This window comes from Chiloscyllium punctatum, chromosome 17 (genome assembly GCF_047496795.1).
Source record: "Chiloscyllium punctatum isolate Juve2018m chromosome 17, sChiPun1.3, whole genome shotgun sequence".
Classification (NCBI taxonomy): Eukaryota; Metazoa; Chordata; class Chondrichthyes; order Orectolobiformes; family Hemiscylliidae; genus Chiloscyllium; species Chiloscyllium punctatum.
This window is the reverse complement of record NC_092755.1, coordinates 56,607,462-56,627,294: the sequence shown is the minus strand read 5'-3', so window position 1 is coordinate 56,627,294 and position 19,833 is coordinate 56,607,462. Positions and strand designations below refer to the sequence as shown.

Here is a 19,833-nt window from a genome sequence, read left to right as displayed (position 1 = left end):
AATATTATTATTAAACACTAATTCCGGAGGGTGAGAGGTTACGAGACGCTGGTTATCAGGGGTGACAGATGAATACAGTATACCCCAATGGTTATAGGTAATAAATAAAGACTGGGAGTATATCCAGTGCAGAGTGGTCATGTGAATCGGGGCTGCAGTTGCCAGGAGCTGACAGGTGGCCAGTGGTCAGAGCTGACTCGGGAGCAGTTTGACGCCGAGCCCCCCCCCCCCCAGTGCTCAGAGTGAGTCCGAGCTCAGCACCAGCCCCTCCTGGGCTCAGCCGAAGCTGCCCCGATGTCTCAGGCGGCCATCAAAGCGGACCTCAAGGAATCTTTAGAAGAAAGTCCAGCGGCAGACCCTGAGAATGAAGCGCAGCAGGAGATGTCCCCGAAATATATCTTCCTCACCATATTCTCCTGTTTCTGTCCGTCTTATCCCATTAACATCGTGGCGTTCGTCTTTTCGATGATGGTGAGTGAACAACAGCTCTGAGAGCGCCCTGTGATCACTGGTCTCTCTCTCACACACACAAGTCATCCCCGAGTGTGTTTCTGTAAAGCAAGAGTCTGTAAAAGTTTCAGACCGTGACAGGTTGGGAATTGTAGACATCCTTTGGCGCTAGTTTCTCACCTCCTGGAGCTTGTCTTGGCCGGAGTGGTCACCCGGAGTTCACGGGCGATCTGCAGATTCCTGGGATTTCCCCAGGCGCTGGAGAACCCCTCTCTGGTTGTGTACTCCAGCCTGGACAAGTCACCCCGCTAATAGTCATTGACTGCAACTTCTCGCGGCTGTTCCAGGTGGACTGCTCTTGTGTGGGTTGGGATAACACGGGGTGGGTGGGGGGAATTGCCTTCACACCGTACCTGAACCCCAGGATATCCCAACTTGACATGCAACAGTCAAGAAAGTGCTTTGGATGTGTACTCATTGCTCTAATGTTGTCCCCATACTGTGTGAAACTGCCTCCAGCATCACCAAAGTATAATTAGTCTGGTACACTCTGTAGACAGATGAGTGGTCAGCTCTCCAGTTATCATTATCGAGGCTTAAACTGAAGACCCCACTCTATTGGTCTTCTATGATTGATCCTCCAATGTGAGTTGAGAGTGACTGCCTCGGACAACGAGATGGTGTCTGAGCCCACGTGGCATCAAGCAGTATGAATAAGCTTGGAAGTCAATGGTCATGGAGAGGGAAGCTCCACTGACTAGAATCCCACCAAAAGCTGTTCACGGTTCCTGGAACCCAATCATCTCAGCCCAGGAGAGCTCTGCAGGAAGTCATTTTCTAATCAACTGTATTCAGACACATTATTACAAAGCTCTGGGGCAGATGGGACTTACAATAGAAGGGTTTCATAGAATCCCTACAGTGTGGAAGCAGGTCATTCGACCCATTGAGTCCACACCAGCCCGCCAAAGGGCATCCCACCCAGACCCTATCCCTGACACCCTGCATTTCCCATGGTCAATCCACCTAACCTGCACAGCTTTGGACTGTGGGAGGAAACCAGAGCATCCAGAGGACACCCCACACAAACACAGGGTGAATGTGCAAACTCCACATACACAGTCACCCAAGGGTGGGGCTGAGCCTGGTCCCCTGTGAGGCAGCAGTGCTAACCACTGAGTCACTGTGCCACCACTGTGCTGACCTGAAGGCTGACCTTTCAGGTTTGGGTTAAGTACTAATCATGCCAGGTTGTGATTTTGTCCAACAAGAGAGAAACTAGCCATCTCTCCTTGCAATTTAAATGCATTTTCAATGCTGACAATCAACATCATGGAGTTACTACTGGCCAGAGCTAAGCTACAACTACAAAAGGAGATCAACTCTCTGGGAGCCCAGCAGGGACTCAGCTGACTCCATGAGGTCTGTTCACCATCTCCAAGGCACAAGTGAGGTGTGTGATGGAATACTCCCCACTTGCCTGGATGAGTGCAGCTCCAACAACACTCAAGAAGTTTGACACCATCTGGGACAAAGCAGTCTGTCTGCTTGCTACATTATCCACCACTTTAAACATTCAATTAATGCACTCCTGACATATGGTGAAAGCAGTGTGTACCATCTACAAAACGGATGACAATAACTTGCAAAACCATCTTTGGCAGCACCTTTCAAATCCATGGGTTTTACCACCCAGAAGGAGCAGAGAGCAGATGAGAACACCATGACCTGCAAGCTCCCCCCACATCATATACCATCCTGACTTGAAACTACATCACCATTTCGACACTGTCCTTTGATGAAAATCCAGGAGCTCCCTTTGTTGTTGCATCCTGGGTGCATTGCACTGCACTCTCAAGGGTAATTAGGTATGGACAATGTAGGTCTTGCCAATGATGCTCACATCCCTCGACCAATCAGAAATCAATACGACGTTCCTCAAGAAAAAGGCCAAATCACTGCCGGTATTGACTAAGGCATAAATGTCGGTCAGCGATGTCTTCTCTACTCTTCAAAAAATGCCAGTGGTCTTTCACATCCAGTTCAGAGGGCAGGCAGTTTAGCTGCCATGACACCTGAATGACAAGACCCCTGCAGCAGTGTCAGCCTGGATCACATGGTTAATACTCTGCAGTGGGGCTCGAACCCACAGGCTTCTTGAGCAGAGGGAAGAGTGCTGCACAGAACCAAAGCTGATGCACAGCACACGCCAGGCCAGCTATGGATGGAAGGCGAACCTTCCTGAACAGCATTAGTAAACCCAGCTGGATTTTTAAGACAGTCCGACAACTTAATTGCCAGCAGCATCGTTTTTTCTAAATTTCCAGGATTTTTCAAAACTGAATTTGAATTCTCAAATTGCCATGGCGGGTCTTAATTTCACATCTCATCCATACATGATAGTCCATTAACATGCCCTTAGGTACAGAGCCACAGACTAATCCATTGTCGTTGGAGTGCTGAATGCTGTATGCCTGTCACTTTAAGGATGGGATTACTAAAACTACTCCAGAACAACACCTGGATTGACTCCTTGAAGAGAAGGATGTATACGCATTGATACAATTGGCATTCTTGCAGAAGCTTCCAATAGCTACTCTTTGATGTAATTCCTGTGGTCTGAAGGTTGCACTGAGTGGTTTCTGGTACCTGCTCCTGACTTTACACCACCCTTGACATCATGCTTTTCACCTGCAATCAATGTTCCCTGACAGTGGTAAACCGGCAACTAATACTCTGATAATGTGCCCATTCCATGTCCTCCAGCTCATTCTAACCAACCTGGCTCTCCTCTCCTTTCTTCTAGTTTAACTTTATTATTTTTGCTCAGTACACATTGGAGCATGCCTCAAACAGCCTCACTCCTACTTCAGTGGCTCAGTGGTTAGCACTGCTGCCTCATAGCACCAGGGATCCAGGTTTGATTCCAACCTCAGGCAACTGTGTGGAGTTTGCACGTTCTCCCTGTGTCTGCGTGGGTTCCCCGAAGGTGCTCCGGTTTCCTCCCACAGTCCAAAGATGTGTAGGTCAGGTGGATCGGCCATGCTAAACTGCCCACAGCATTCAGGGGCCTGTAGGTTCGGTGCATTAGTCAGGACAAATGTGAAGTGATATGGGGAATGGGTCTAGGTTGGATACTCTTTTTTGGGGTTAGTGTGGACTTGTTGGGCCAAATGGCCTGTTTTCAAACTGTAGGGAATTCTATGATTTTCATCTGATGTACATCTCTGCTGAATACCTGACATTTGACATTCTCCTTCTTTTCCATCAAGTGAATGTTATGGAAGATGAATAAAACTCCCTGACTCTGTGTGTCTATTAATTATACAGTCATATCTTTACTCGTTCCAGTGCAATCAGCCTCTGTCTGACTCAGTACTGCCCACCTCTCACTTTAACAGTTTGGCTCCTGTTATAGGTCTAATTATTAGATTATGCGATTAGTCAGTCCATTTGCCTGTACACTGACCCAGTTGGTGCTAGCAACCCTTGGTGCTGTTCACCACCCCTCTCTACTTGACTCAGGACCACCTGCTTGTGTCTCTGTCTGACTCAAAACCATCTGCCTGTACTGGACTCATGCTCCTCCTCTGAGTATTTGCATGTTATCTGCCTGTATCATTGCCCATCTGAGTAAGTGCTTTGTTAGGATTAGGGTTAAAGCGCTTCCAAGTGAAGCTTGGAAGGCTATTGGTAAGGCCAGTCAAGGCAGGACTTACACACCTAATGGCAGGGGCCTGGAGAGTTATACTGAACAAAGAGTGCAGGTTCATAGCTCCTTGAAAGTGTAGTCCCAGGTAGATAGAATAGTGATGAAGGTGTTTGGTATGCTTGCCTTTATTGGTCAGTGCACTGAGTATAGGAATTGGAGGTCATGTTGAGGCTGTATAGGATATTGGCTAGGCCACTTTTGGAGTACTATGTGCAAATCTGATCTTTCTGCTATCGGAGGAATGTTGTGAAACTTGAAAGGGTTCAGAAACAATTTGCAAGGATGTTGCCAAGGTAGGAGGGTTTGAGCTATAGGGACAGGCTGAATAGACTGGAGCTAATTTCCCTGGAGCATCAGAGGCTCAGAGGTGCCCTTATCGAGGTTTAATAAAATCATATTCAGCATCATTCACAAATCCTCAGGTACTGAAGCAGTCCGTGTCCAAATGCAACATGATCTGGACAATGGCAAGTAACATTTGTGCCAATCAAATGCCAGGCTATGATCATCACCAACAAGAGACAATCTAACCACTGCCCTTAACATTTAATGGTGTTACCATCACTGAATCCCCTACTATCAATATCCTGGGGGTTACCATTGACCAGAAACTCAACTGGACACACCACATAAATGCTGTGGTTACAAGATCAGGTCAGAGGCTAGGAATACTGCGGTGTGTAACTCACCTCCTGCCTCTAGGACGCTTGTCCACCATCTACAAAGCACAGGTCAGGAGTGTGATGGAATACTTCCCATTTGCCTGGATGGGTGCAGCTCCAATAACACCATCCAGGACAAAGCAGCCCGCTTAATTGGCACCACATTCACAAACATTCACGCCCTCGACCAATGACGTTCAGTAGCAGCAGTGTGTACTGTCTATAAGATGCCCTGCAAAAATTCACCAGAGATCCTCAGACAGCACCTTTTAAACCCATGACTGCTTCCATCTAGAAGGGCAAGGGCAGCAGATACATGGGAACACTACCACCTGCATGCTGTCGTCCAAGCCACTCATCACCCTGACTTGGACATATATCACCATTCCTTCACTGTCGCTGGGTCAAATTCCTGGAATTCCCTCCCTAATGACATTGTGGGTCAACCCACAGCAGGTGGACTGCAGCAGTTCAAGATGGCAGCTCATCACCACCTTCTCAAGGGGCAACTAGGCACGGACGATAAATGCTGGCCCAGCCAGCGACAGGTCACATCCCAAAAACAATGAATGAATAAATAAATAATGAGGGTTGTGTATCGGGTGAATAGCCAAGGTCATTTCCCCAGGGTGGGGGAGTCCAAAACTAGTGGATATATGTTTCAGGTGAGAGGGGAAGGACTTAGAAGGGAGCTAGGGAACAACCATTTCACGCAGAAGATAGTAAGTGTACAGAGTGAGCTGCCACAGGAAGCGGTGGAGGCTCGTACAATTACAGCATTTAAAAAAGGCACCTGGATGGGTATATGAAGAGGAAAGGTTTAGAGGGATATGGGCCAAATGCTGGCAAATTGGACTTGATTAATGTTGGCATGGACGTGTTGGACTGAAGGGTCTGTTTCTGTGCTGTACAACTCTATGATTCTATGAGGTGGCTTGAACTGGGACATTGAAGTTTATCGACTGGGTGGATGCTGTCTCTAGGAGGTACTGAAACCTCATGATCACTTCTGAACTGAAATATTCATTGGAATTTTCACTTAATGTTTATTACGGTAAGATCATTAAACTCCAGCTTACAGAGCAAATTAAGAAATGCCATTGGCACGTTATCACTTAGCAACCGTTTCCTTTGTAGATCAATTCACTGTCTCACAAGAAGTGTGAGTTCCTTTGACAGTCTGTTGAGAGAAAGCTGGTAACATAATGTTCTGCATTGTGACAAAGGACAGGCTGTGCCCAAGTGGAAATACAACATGGTGATGCGGCTGGATTCAGAGGGCTGAACCGATGCTGCACTGACACAAGTTCATATCTCACCATGGCAACCGGAGGAATTTAAATAAATCTGGAATCGAAATACTAGCCTTAATCATGTTGATCACAAAGCTACTGGCTCAGAGTGAAACCCCATCTGCTTCACCCATGTCTTTTGATGTAGGATATCTGCCATCTTTGACTGGTCTGATATACACGTAACTCCAGATCCTCAGCAACGTGACTGCCTGCTCCAGCGGCCAAGCAGGACATCCATTTCTGATAATCCAATACAAAAACGTGGAAAAGGGATGCATCTCAATTAATTACCTGGCACTGAGGTAGGCCCTGGATCCAACAAAGACATTGAGTGCAGCTCTGGAATCCACATCACGGGAGGGATGAGATAGCACTGGAGAGGGTGGAAAGGAAATTTAACAGGATGGTGCCTGGGCTGGAGATTTCAGTTATGGAGAGATGAGACAGACTGGGGTTTGTATCCTAAGAGCAGAGGAGACTGAGGGGGGACATAATTGAGATGTAGAAAATTGTATGGGGTGTAGATAGGGTAAGTAGCAAGGAAGTTTTCCCCTTGGTGAAGAGTCAATGACCAGGGCCACACATTTTAAGGCCAGGGGCAGCAGGTTTAGAGGAGATGTTAGGAAACACGTTTTCACCCAGAGGCTGGTGGGTGTCCAGAACTCACTGCCTGTTATGGTGGTAGAGACAGGAACCCGGATCACATTGAAGAGGTACTTAAATATGTACTTGCACAAGGTATACAAGGCTGTGTGCCAAGTACTGGAAAATAGGTTTAGAAGAGAATTTTGCAAGGTTTGTGAAGGTTTGTAGCTCAGGTTGAGGTTTAGGATGTTGGTTTGCTCGCTGAGCTGTAGGTTTGATATCCAGACGTTTCATTACCTGGCTAGGTAACATCATCAGTGGTGACCCCAAGTGAAGCGAAGCTGTTGTCTCCTGCTTTCTATTTATATCTTTCTCCTGGATGAGGTTCCTGGGGTTTGTGGTGATGTCATTTCCTGTTCATTTTCTGAGGGTTTGATAGATGGTATCTAGATCTATGTGTTTGTTTATGGCGTTGTGGTTGGAGTGCCAGGCCTCCAGGAATTCTCTGGCATGTCTTTGCTTAGCCTGTCCCAGGATAGATGTGTTGTCCCAGTCGAAATGGTGGTTTTTTTTCATCTGTGTGTAGGGCTACGAGGGAGAGAGGGTCGTGTCTTTTTGTGGCTAGCTGGTGTTCGGGTATCCTGGTGGCTAACTTTCTTCCTGTTTGTCCTACGTAGTGTTTGTGGCAGTCCTTGCATGGAATTTTGTAGATGACGTTGGTTTTGTCCATGGGTTGTACTGGGTCTTTTAAGTTTGTTAGTTTTTGTTTGAGAGTGTTGGTGGGTTTGTGTGCTACTAGGATTCCGAGGGGTCTTAGTAGTCTGGCTGTCATTTCTGAAACTTCTTTGATATATGGTAAGGTGGTTAGGGTTTCTGGCTGTGTCTGGTCTGCTTGTCGTGGTTTGTTCCTGAGGAATCTGCCGACTGTATTTGTTGAGTATCCGTTCTTCTTGAATACGTTGTACAGGTGGTTCTCCTCTGTTTTCTGAAGTTCGTCTGTGCTGCAGTGTGTGGTGACTCATTGCAATAGTGTTCTGATACAGCTTTGTACACCTACCAACAGGTGGCACTAGACCTGAGCCCACAACTAGGAAACAAAATTACATATCTCCTAAGAAAATTACACAATTCCGGACAATTAAACAAGATGGAATTCCAGAAAAATGAAACCCGACTGAACCAACACCCCACAATTCTACAGACTACCAAAAATCCACAAACCAGGAGCCCCCCCCTCAGACCCATAGTCTCACTACCCAGAACACCAACTTAGACTGGCCAAAGAACTACACCCAAGACTGAAATACCTACTTGAAGAGTCACAGCACTCCATCCACTCCACCCAGGAATTCCTAAAAATCATCAAAACACCAAAATAGAGGAAGATGAAGCAATGATCCCATTCGATGTAACAGCACTGTTCACCTCCATCAACATCGACCTGGCAAAGGAAACACTTACCACACTTAGAACAGACCATCACACACACACACACCCCAACCACCATCAATCACATTACCAACGAAAACATCATGAAGCTAGTGGACCTGTGCCTCACCACCCACTTCACCTTCAACAACATCGTCTACAAACAAACCAACGGCACACCCATGGGATCTCTGCTCTCGGGATTCATAGCAGAAGCGGTAATGCAAAGACTGGAACAAACAGCCCTACCAACCATCAAACCAAAAATCTGGGTCCGCTACGTAGATGACACCTTTGTCGTCACAAAACGAAACAAGATAGAAGAGACATTTAACATCATCAACAACACCCTCACAGGCATAAAGTTCACCAAGGAGGAAGAAACCAACACCAAACTCACATTTCTGGACGTCACAGTTGAAAGAAAGGACAAGGGAGAACTACAAACCTGCGTATACAGAAAACCGACAAACACTGACCAAATACTTAACTACACCAGCAACCATCCCAACACATACAAACGAAGCTGTATCAGAACACTATTCCAATGAGTCACCACACACTGCAGCACAGACAAACTTCAGAAAACAGAGGAGAACCACCTGTACAACGTATTCAAGAAGAACGAATACTCAAAAAATACAGTGCGCAGATTCCTCAGGAACAAACCACGACAAGCAGACCAAACACAGCCAGAAACCCTAACCACCTTACCATACAATAAAAGAAGTTTCAGAAATGACAGCCAGACTACTAAGACCCCTCGGAATCCTAGTAGCACACAAACCCACCAACACACTCAAACAAAAACTAACAAACTTAAAAGACCCAGTACAACCCATGGACAAAACCAACGTCATCTACAAAATTCCATGCAAGGACTGCCACAAACACTACGTAGGACAAATAGGAAGAAAGTTAGCCACCAGGATACACGAACACCAGCTAGCCACAAAAAGACACGACCCTCTCTCCCTCGTAGCCCTACACACAGATGAAAAAAAACCACCATTTCGACTGGGACAACACATCTATCCTGGGACAGGCTAAGCAAAGACATGCCAGAGAATTCCTAGAGGCCTGGCACTCCAACCACAACGCCATAAACAAACACAGATCTAGATACCATCTATCAACCCCTCAGAAAACAAACAGGAAATGACATCACCACAAACCCCAGGAACCCCATCCAGGAGAAAGATATAAATGGAAAGCAGGAGACAACAGCTTCGCTTCACTTGGAGGTCGCCACTGACGATGTTACCTAGCCAGGTAATGAAACATCTGGATATCAAACCTACAGCTCAGCGAGCAAAGCTACACCCTAAACCCCTTAGAAGAGAATGATGGCTGTTTTTGATCAGGGTGGATGCAATGGGCCAAAGGGCTTCTGTGCTGTAGCTCTCTACAACTCTGCAACAAGTAACCTGTAGGGAATTGTGCAATACCTACCTCAGATTTGTCAAGCTGACAGACTCACTAAATCATATTTTTCAGTCAATGCCCCATACTTTAGTGTCACTAGTTTATCATGGGGAGGGAGTGGCCCTGGGAATTTTCAGCGTTGACTTGGGATTCCTGAGGTCTCATGGCATCAGGTCAAACATGAGCAAGGAAATCTCCTGCAGATTGTCACCTCCCACCTCCCTTCAACTGATGAGTCAGTACTCCTCCATATTGAACACTAATTGCAGGATGATCTCAAGGTAGCAAGCTATGTAGCCTGGTTGGAGGACTTTAATATCAATGAATTGAATTGAATTGAATTTATTGTCACGTATCGAGGCACAGTGAAAAACTTTGTCTTGCGAGCAATGCAGGCAGATCACAGAGTTAAATAGCAAAGATAGTAAACAATAGGTAAACAGCGGCAAAAACAAAAACAGATAAAGGCAAATGTTAAGAGTTTGTGAGTCCATTCAGTATCCTAACAACAGTAGGGTAGAAATTGGTATGAAACTGGCTGACTGAGAATGGCTCAGTAGTTGACTGAGCTGGCCCTCTCCTCAAGGGCATATCTGCTGGACTGGATTATACACGGAAGGGAAAGAGTTGAAGTTGCAATTCAATGCCTGTTAATCTGAGCTGTTCAGTTCCATTCAAAGTTGCAGCAAGACCTGGACCACACTGAGGTAAGTGGACCATCAGGGAACCAGGTTCGATCCCAGCCTCGGGTGACTGTCTGTGTGAAGTTTGCACATATCCCTGTATCTGTGTAGGTTCCCTCCCACAATCCAAAAACATCAAGGCTAGGTGAATTGGCCAATGTCAAATTGCCCATAGTGTTCAGGGAGGTGTAGGTTAAGTGCATTAGTTACAGACAAATGTAGAGTAATAGGTTCAGGGAATGGGTCTGGGTGGGTTACTCTTTGGAGGGTCAGTTGTGGACGTGTTGGGCCAAAGGGCCTGTTTCTACACTGTAGGGAATCTAAATGGATAGTAACATGAAAGGTCATTGACCTGAAATGCTTGTAGAGACAGCAACAGTGTTTTTCAATCACAGGATTGACTCTGGTTAAACAGGTGGGAGAGAATGCCACAGGGGGGCAACCTGGTGAAATTACAACAGAGGACTATGTGTATGCTAAACAACTGAGGTAGTTTGACCACCTCCCAGTTGTAGAGCTGAGAACCTGTGCTGAAGTTGTTGCACCCGAACTAAGCTGTTCCAGAACATGATTAGATTAGATTCCCTACCGTGTGGAAACTGCCCAACAAGCCCACACCAACCTTCCGAAGAGTAACCCACCCAGACACCTTTCCCTCTGACTAATGCACCTAACACTACGGGCAATTTAGCATGACCAATTCACCTGACCTGCGGGAGGACACTGGAGCAAACCCACGCAGACACAGGGAGAATGTGTCTACACAGACAGTCATCCGAGCCTGGAATCGAACCCAGGTCCCTGGCGCTGTGAGGCGGCAGTGCTAACCACTGAGCCACCCCATCTATAGAACAATTGTGCACAATAAGTTGAACAAATCGAATCTGGCCAATTGACTCTAAATTATCAGCAAAGTGATGGAAGGTGTCATTGACAGTGCTGCAAAGTGTCACAGCAATAACCTGCTCACGAAGGCTCAGTTTGGGTTCTGCCAGGCCCGGTCAGCTCCTCATTGTAGACGTGGAGCTCCATCATGTAAGAACTGAAATCCACAGGATTGCACTGATTGCTGGTGCTCCAAACCTATAATGTTGAAAGAATATTCACTGGTAAATGCTGAGAGATTCAAACAGTAAATCCTGCTGAGAAATGGGACTGTCTGATCGCAGAAGGTTCTGGAAGTTCGTTTCTTACTGGCCTGTAACTCCTTTGTAATTCTCTTGCTACACATATTAGTGGCGTGCTGGTAGGGATTCATTCTTTTTGCGTGGACATCTCTGAACTTGTCTCTTTGTACCTTGGAAGCATGAACAATGGTTAATTGGAGGGCAGCGCTGAACAATTATTGGCTGCCTTGAAATGAAGAGCTGAGAAAGCAGGGGTAGGTGAAATGGTAGCTCAGCACTTGGAGCTTAAGGGAAACAAAAGTGATGCTTTCACTAATGATCAGCTTGGATGTCCAAGGAATGAATCGGAAGAAAGGGGATAAAATTTGAAAGAGAAAGGTAAATGAAAATAGCTAAATTAGAAAGAAAGAAGGTAAACTGTTCAGTTGAAGGGAAATTTTTCTTAAAAAATCAAAAAGAATTGAGAGAACAGGGCCAATCATGAACCAGAATGAGATAAGAAGCAGGAGAAAATATACACAGAACGATACAGCACAAATCAGAACTAGAATAAGTAGTGATGATAGAAAGTCAAAGCTGAAGGCTCCCTATCTGAATTTGTAATATGATAGATGGGTTGGAAGCCCAAATAGAAATGAATGTTACTTAAAAGTAGCATTCTGTCTAATTGTCCTTGCTGCTGATGAGGGCCACGTACAGCAGTGATTTCTGGAACTGGGAGTCAATGCTGCGATCAGCAGACTGACACTCATTGCTGTGCACAGAACCTTGGAGCAACTGCAGCTTAGAGAGAGCTTCATAGTTATTATGGAGACATTGTGACAGGGTCTAGATTAGAGTGGTGCTGGAAAAGCACAGCAGGTCAGGCAGCATCCGAGGAGCAGGAAAATCAGCATTTCGGGCATTCCTGATGAAGGGCTTTTGCCCGAAACGTCGATTTTCCTGCTCCTCGGATGCTGCCTGACTTGCTGTGCTTTTCAAGCACCACTCTAATCTAAATTCTGATCTCTAGCATCTACAGTCCTCACTTTCACCATGGTGGCAGGGTGACAAAGCTTGGAAACACAATATTGAAGGGTCAAGGAGAATAGGCAAAAAGGAAGGAGAGGTGGGGTAGCTTTGTTAATTAAAGACGCTATCAGTAGAGCGGTGAGCTACGTTCCCTCTAATTACTTTTGCATCACATGGACCTCCACAGCCCTTGTGCAGCAGTGACTTCCCAGATGCCAATGCACTGGCACACTAATTGGCATGAGCAGTACTGAGGGAATGGTAATGGGGGAGTAGTGACGTGGGTGCAATAGATCATAATGTGAAATCAGTTTGGGTAAATATAACGAATAGCAAGGGAAAGAAATCACTGGTGGAAATTGTCTAAAAGCCCTTGAAAAGTTGCATCAGTGTTGAACAAAGCATAAGTTGGGAGATAATGAAGGCATATGAGAAGGACACCACATTTTCTCATGGGTGTTTTTAATTTGCATATTAACTGGACAAATCTGATAGGCATAGGTAACAGGGATGCCTTACTGAAGTCCACTGCTCTGGCCTCATCAATCCTCTTTGTTACTTTTTAAAAAAAACTCAGTCAGGTTAGTGAGACATGATTTCCCACGCACAAAGCCATGTTGACTATCCCTAATCAATACTTGCCTTTCCAAATACATGTAAATATTGTTTCTCATGATCCCCTCCAACAACCACCGATGTCAGGCTCAGAGGCCTATAGTTCCCTGGTTTGTCCTTACCACCTTTCTTAAACAGTGGCACCACGTTTACCAACCTTCAGTCTTCTGGCACCTCACTTGTGACTATCGATGATACAAATATCTCAGCAAGAGGCCCAGCAATCACTTCCCTAGCTTCCTACAGAGTTTTAGGGTAGACCTGATCAGGTCCTGGGGATTTATTCACGTTTATGCATTTTCGAACATCCAGCACCTCCTCCTCTGTAATATGGACTTGGTACATGTACGGATTGAGCTGTTGGAGGAAGTGATGGAGGCTGGCACAGTTACAATATTTAAAAAGCATCTGGATGGGTATATGAATAGGAAGGGTTTAGAGGGACATGGACCAAGTGCTGGCAAATGGGACTAGATTAATTTAATACCTGGTCGGCATGGATGAGGTGGACCGAAAGGTCTGTGTTTTTGCTGTACATCTGTGCATCCGTGGATAAGCAGTGGCAGACATGTAAGCAAATATTTCACAATGCTCAGTAGAAATGTATTCCAGTCCAAAGGAAGCATCTGATGATAAGGACAAACATCTGTGGTTAACAAAGATGCTCAAGGAGAGTATCCAATCAAAAACTAAAGCATACAAAGTAAAAAAAACATAATAGGCCAGAGGATTTTATTAGGAATTAGCAGCAGACAACCAAAAGCTAGTTAAAAATTGGAAAATTGAATATGTAAGTAAATTGGTAAGAAATATAAAAACAAGCAGCAAGAGCTTCTGCGAATGTATAAAAAGGAAGAGAGTGGCTAAAGGAGGTGTTGGTACTTGGGAGGTGAAACTGGGGAATGAATGTGAGATAGGGAACGGTAGGTAATTTAAATTGGCATTTGCATCTGCCTTCATAGTGGAGCATACTATAATCATGCCAAAGATAACAAGTCAGCAAGGCGCTAATGTGGGGAAAGATCTTGTAATGATCCCTCTCCAGAGGAACAAAGTATTTGACAAGCTAATGGGACTTAAGGCAAGTAAGTTACCAGGATCTGATGGTCTGCATCCAAGGGTTTGAAAGAGATAGTGGAAGCTTGGTCAAAATATCTTGATTCCAGGAGAGTTCAAGAAGTTTAGAAAATGGGGGATGTAACCATCCTGTTCAAGAAGGAAAGGAAACAAAAAACCAGTCAGCCGAACATCTGCAATTGGGAAACTGCTGGAGTCCATTAGTAAAGCATAAATAGAAGGACATTGAGAAAAGTATAATGCAATCAAATAGAGTGAACACGGTTTTCTGGAAGGGAAATCACGTTTGACAAGTTTGCCATCATTTTTGAGACTATAACAACAGGGTTGATAAAGCAGATCCAGAGTCATGGTATTTCTGAATTTTCAGAAGGCATTCAGTAAGTTTCCACATAAATGTAATTGTGCAAGCTAGACGCTCCTGCTATTGGGGGTAATGTATTCGTATGGATTGAGAATTGGTTAACGCACAGAAGACTGGGAGTCGAGATTAAATATGTCAAGGTCTTTTCCAAGTTGGAAAGATATAGTCAATGGATTACCACAGGGGATTGGTCCTTGTACCTTAATTATTTACTATCTATATTAATGACTTGCACATGGGATTGGGTGTTATCTGACAAAATTTAAAAAGCACACAACCCCAGGTTATAGTCCAACAGGTCTATTTGGAAACACTCGCTTTCGGAGCGCCGCTACTTCATCAGGTGGTTGCGGATGAAGGAGCAGCGCTCCGAAAGTGAGTGCTTCCAAATAAACCTGTTGGATTATAACCTGGGGTTCTATGATTTTAAAGTTTGTACACCCCCAGTCCAACACCGGCATCTCCAAATCATGTCAAAGTTTGTTGCTGATACAACAATAGGTGGGAGGACATGTTGTGGTGAGGACATGAGTGATCTCCATATGGATACATATGGGTTGAGGGATTGGGCAAAACCTTGGCAGACGGAGTTTAATTCAGGAAATGTGTGAGGTTATGCACTTTGTAAGAAAGACTCAAAACCCAGATATTAATTAAATGGAGAGAGACACTCCAAAAAAGTGGAGCACAGAAGAATCTGGGAGTACATATGTGTGAAATGTCAGAGTTAGTTTGGAGGTGCAGTAAGTCATTAAGAAGGCAAATGGAGCATTGGCCTTGATTACTAAGGCTTAGGAGTTGGAAAATAGGTAAGACTTGTTACACCTGTACAAGGTGTTGGTGTTACACCTGTTCAGGGTGTTGGTGTTACAACTGTACAAGGTGTTGGTGTTACAACTGTACAGGGTGTTGGTGTTACACCTGGACAGGGTGTTGGTGTTACAACTGGACAGGGCATTGGTGTTACACCTGTACAGGGTGTTGGTGTTACACCTGGACAGGGTGTTGGTGTTACAACTGGACAGGGTGTTGATGTTACAACTGGACAGGGTGTTGGTGTTACACCTGGACAGGATGTTGGTGTTACAACTGGACAGGGTGTTGGTGTTACAACTGGACAGGGTATTGGTGTTACAACTGGACAGGGTGTTAGTTTTACACCTGGACGGGTGTTGGTGTTACAACTGGACAGGGTGTTGGTTTTACACCTGTGAAGGGTGTTGGTGTTACACCTGGACAGGATGTTGGTGTTACAATTGTACAGGGTGTTGGTGTTACAACTGGACAGGTTGTTGGTGTTACAATTATACATGGTGTTGGCGTTACAACTGGACAGGGTGTTGGTGTTACAATTGTACAGGGTGTTGGTGTTACAACTGGACAGGGTGTTGGTGTTACACCTGTGCAGAGTGTTGGTGCTGCAACTGGACAGGGTGTTGGTGTTACAACTGAACAGGATGTTGGTGTTACACCTGGACACGGCATTGGTGTTACAACTGGACAGGGTGTTGGTGTTACAACTGGACAGGAAGTTGATGTTACAAGTGGACAGGGTGTTGGTGTTACAACTGGACAGAGTGTTGGTGTTACAACTGGACAGGGTGTTTGTTTTACACCTGGACATGATGTTGGTGTTACAACTGGACAGGGTGTTGGTTTTACACATGGACAAGGTGTTGGTGTTACAACTGGACAGGGTGTTGGAGTCACACCTGGACAGGATGTTGGTGTTACAACTGGACAGGGTGTTGGTGTTACACCTGGACAGGATGTTGGTGTTACACCTGGACAGGGTGTCGGTGTTACACCTGGATAGGATGTTGGTGTGACAACTGGACAGGATGTTGGTGTTACAACTGGACAGGAAGTTGATGTTACAAGTGGACAGGGTGTTGGTATTACAACTGGACAGGGTGTTGGTGTTACAACTGGACAGGGTGTTTGTTTTACACTTGGACAGGGCGTTGGTGTTACAACTGGACAGGAAGTTGGTGTTACAACTGGACAGGGTGTTGGTGTTACACCTGGACAGGATGTTGGTGTTACAACTGGAAGGGTGTTGGTGTTACAACTGGACAGGGTGTTGGTGTTACAACTGGACAGAGTGTTGGTGTTACACCTGGACAGGATGTTGGTGTTACAACTGTACAGGGTGTTGGTGTTACACCTGGACAGGGTGTTGGTGTTACAACTATACAGGGTGTTGGTGTTACACCTGGACAGGGTGTTGGTTTTACACTTGGACAGGGTGTTGGTGTTACAACTGTACAGGGCGTTGGTGTTACACATGTGAAGGGTGTTGGTGTTACAACTGGACAGGATGTTGGTGTTACAGTTGTACAGGGTGTTGGTGTTACAACTGGACAGGTTGTTGGTGTTACAACTGGATAGGATGTTGGTGTTACAACTGGATGGGGTATTGGTGTTACAATTTACAGGGTGTTGGTGTTACAACTGTACAGAGTGTTGGTGATACACCTGGACAGAGTGTTGGTGTTACACCTGGACAGAGTGTTGGTGTTACACCTGGACAGGGTGTTGGTGTTACACCTGTGCAGAGTGTTGGTGCTGCAACTGGACAGGGTGTTGGTGATACACCTGGACAGGATGTTGGTGTTACACCTGGACACGGCATTGGTGTTACAACTGGACAGGGTGTTGGTGTTACAACTGGACAGGAAGTTGATGTTACAAGTGGACAGGGTGTTGGTGTTACAACTGGACAGGGTGTTGGTGTTACACCTGGCCAGGGTGTTGGAGTCACAACTGGAAAGGATGTTGTGTTACAACTGGACAGGGTGTTGGTTTTACACCTGTGAAGGGTGTTGGTGTTACAACTGGACAGGATGTTGGTGTTACAATTGTACAGGGTGTCGGTGTTACAACTGGACAGGTTGTTGGTGTTACAATTATACAGGGTGTTGGTGTGACAAATGGACAGGATGTTGGTTTTACACCTGGACAGGGTTTTGGTGTTACAACTGGACAGGATGTTGGTGTTACAACTGGACAGGAAGTTGATGTTACAAGTGGACAGGGTGTTGGTGTTACAACTGGACAGAGTGTTGGTGTTACAACTGGACAGGGTGTTGGTTTTACACCTGGACATGATGTTGGTGTTACAACTGGACAGGGTGTTGGTTTTACACCTGGACAAGGTGTTGGTGTTACAACTGGACAGGGTGTTGGAGTCACACCTGGACAGGATGTTGGTGTTACAACTGGACAGGATGTTGGTGTTACAACTGGACAGGGTGTCGGTGTTACACCTGGATAGGATGTTGGTGTGACAACTGGACAGGATGTTGGTGTTACAACTGGACAGGAAGTTGATGTTACAAGTGGACAGGGTGTTGGTGTTACAACTGGACAGGGTGTTGGTGATACAACTGGACAGGGTGTTTGTTTTACACTTGGACAGGGCGTTGGTGTTACAACTGGACAGGGCGTTGGTGTTACAACTGGACAGGGTGTTGGTGTTACACCTGGACAGGATGTTGGTGTTACAACTGGAAGGGTGTTGGTGTTACAACTGGACAGGATGTTGGTGTTACAACTGGACAGGGTGTTGGTGTTACAACTGGACAGGATGTTGGTGTTACAGTTGTACAGGGTGTTGGTGTTACAACTGGACAGGTTGTTGGTGTTACAACTGGATAGGATGTTGGTGTTACAACTGGATGGGGTATTGGTGTTACAATTTACAGGGTGTTGGTGTTACAACTGTACAGAGTGTTGGTGATACACCTGGACAGAGTGTTGGTGTTACACCTGGACAGGGTGTTGGTGTTACACCTGGACAGGGTGTTGGTGTTACACCTGGACAGGGTGTTGGTGTTACAACTGGACAGGGTGTTGGTGTTGCAACTGGACAGGGTGTTGGTTTTACAACTGGACAGGAAGTTGATGTTCCAACTGGACAGGATGTTGGAGTCACACCTGGACAGGATGTTTGTGTTACAACTGGACAGGGTGTTGGTGTTACAACTGGACAGGGTGTTGGTTTTACAACTGGACAGGATGTTGATGTTACAAGTGGACAGGGTGTTGGTATTACAACTGTACAGGGTGTTAAGTGTTAAAGCTGAACAGGGTGTTGGTATTACAACTGGCCAGGGTGTTGGGGTTAAAATTGTACAGGGTCCAGGTGTTACAACTGGACAGGGTGTTGGTGTTACACCTGTGCAGGATGTTGGTGTTACAACTGGACAGGGGTTAGTGTAACAATTGTGCAGGGTGTTGGTGTTACACCTGGACAGGATGTTGGTGTTACAACTGCACAGGCTGTTGGTGTTACAACTGGACAGCGTGTTGGTGCTGCAACTGTACAGGACTTTGGTGTTACAATTGTATAGGGTGTTGGTATGGCAACTGTACAGGGTGTTGGCATGGCAATGGTACAGGGTGTTGCTGTTAGAATTGGACAGGGTGTTGGAACAGCAACTGTACAGGATGTTGGTATGGCAACGGTACAGGGTGTTGATGTTACAACTGGACAGGGTGTTGGTTTTACGACTGTACAGGGCGTTGGTACAGCAACTGGACAGGGTGTTGGTGCTGCAACTGTACAGGGTGTTGGTGCTGCAAATGTACAGGGTGTTGGTGTTACAACTGGACAGGGTGTTGGTACGGCAACTGTATAGGGTGTTGGTGTTACAACTGGACAGAGTATTGGTATTACAACTGGACAGAGTGTTGGTGTTACAACTGGACAGGGTTTTGGTGTTACATCTGTACAGGGTGTTGGTATGGCAACTGGACAGGGGGTTGGTGTTACAACTGTACAGGATGTTGGTTTTATGACTGTACAGGGTGTTGGTGCTGCAACTGTACAGGGTGTTGGTGCTACAACTGTACAGGGTGTTGGTGCTACAACTGTACAGGGTGTTGGTGCTACAACTCTTCAGGGTGTTGGTATTACAACTGTACAGGGTGTTGGTGTTGCAACTGTACCGGGTATTGCTATGGCTTCTGTACAGGGTGTTGGTGCTGCAACTGTATAGCATTTTGGTGTTACAACTGGACAGGGTGTTGGTGTTACAATTGTACAAGGTGTTGATACGGCAACTGGGCAGGGTGTTGTTGCAAATGTACAGGGTGTTGGTATTATACCTGTACAGGCTGTTGGTGTTACAACTGTCCAGGGTGTTGGTATTACATTTTTACAGGGTGTTGGAGTCACACTTGGACAGGATGTTGATGTTACAACTGGACAGGGTGTTGGTGTTACATGTGGACAGGGTGTTGGTGTTACAACTGGACAGGGTGTTGATGTTACTTGTGGACAGGGTGTTGGTGTTACAACTGGACAGGGTGTTGATGTTACAACTGCACAGGGTGTTGGTGTTACAACTGGACAGGGTGTTGGTTTTACGACTGTACAGGGCGTTGGTACAGCA

At 45.8% G+C, this 19,833-nt stretch overlaps 1 protein-coding gene across 3 annotated transcripts in view; it reads left to right on the top strand.

Annotated features, from left to right (window-relative positions):
* The first annotated feature begins 247 nt into the window (after positions 1 to 247).
* LOC140487857 (transmembrane protein 233-like) overlaps positions 248 to 19,833 on the top strand; it is a 197,853-nt gene continuing 178,267 nt past the window's right edge. For all 3 annotated transcript variants that reach the window (XM_072587205.1, XM_072587202.1, XM_072587203.1), the window contains exon 1: positions 248 to 471. In XM_072587205.1, the coding sequence (XP_072443306.1) occupies positions 295 to 471 (177 nt within the window). In that variant the 5' untranslated portion in view covers positions 248 to 294. The remainder of the gene's footprint in view (positions 472 to 19,833) is intronic.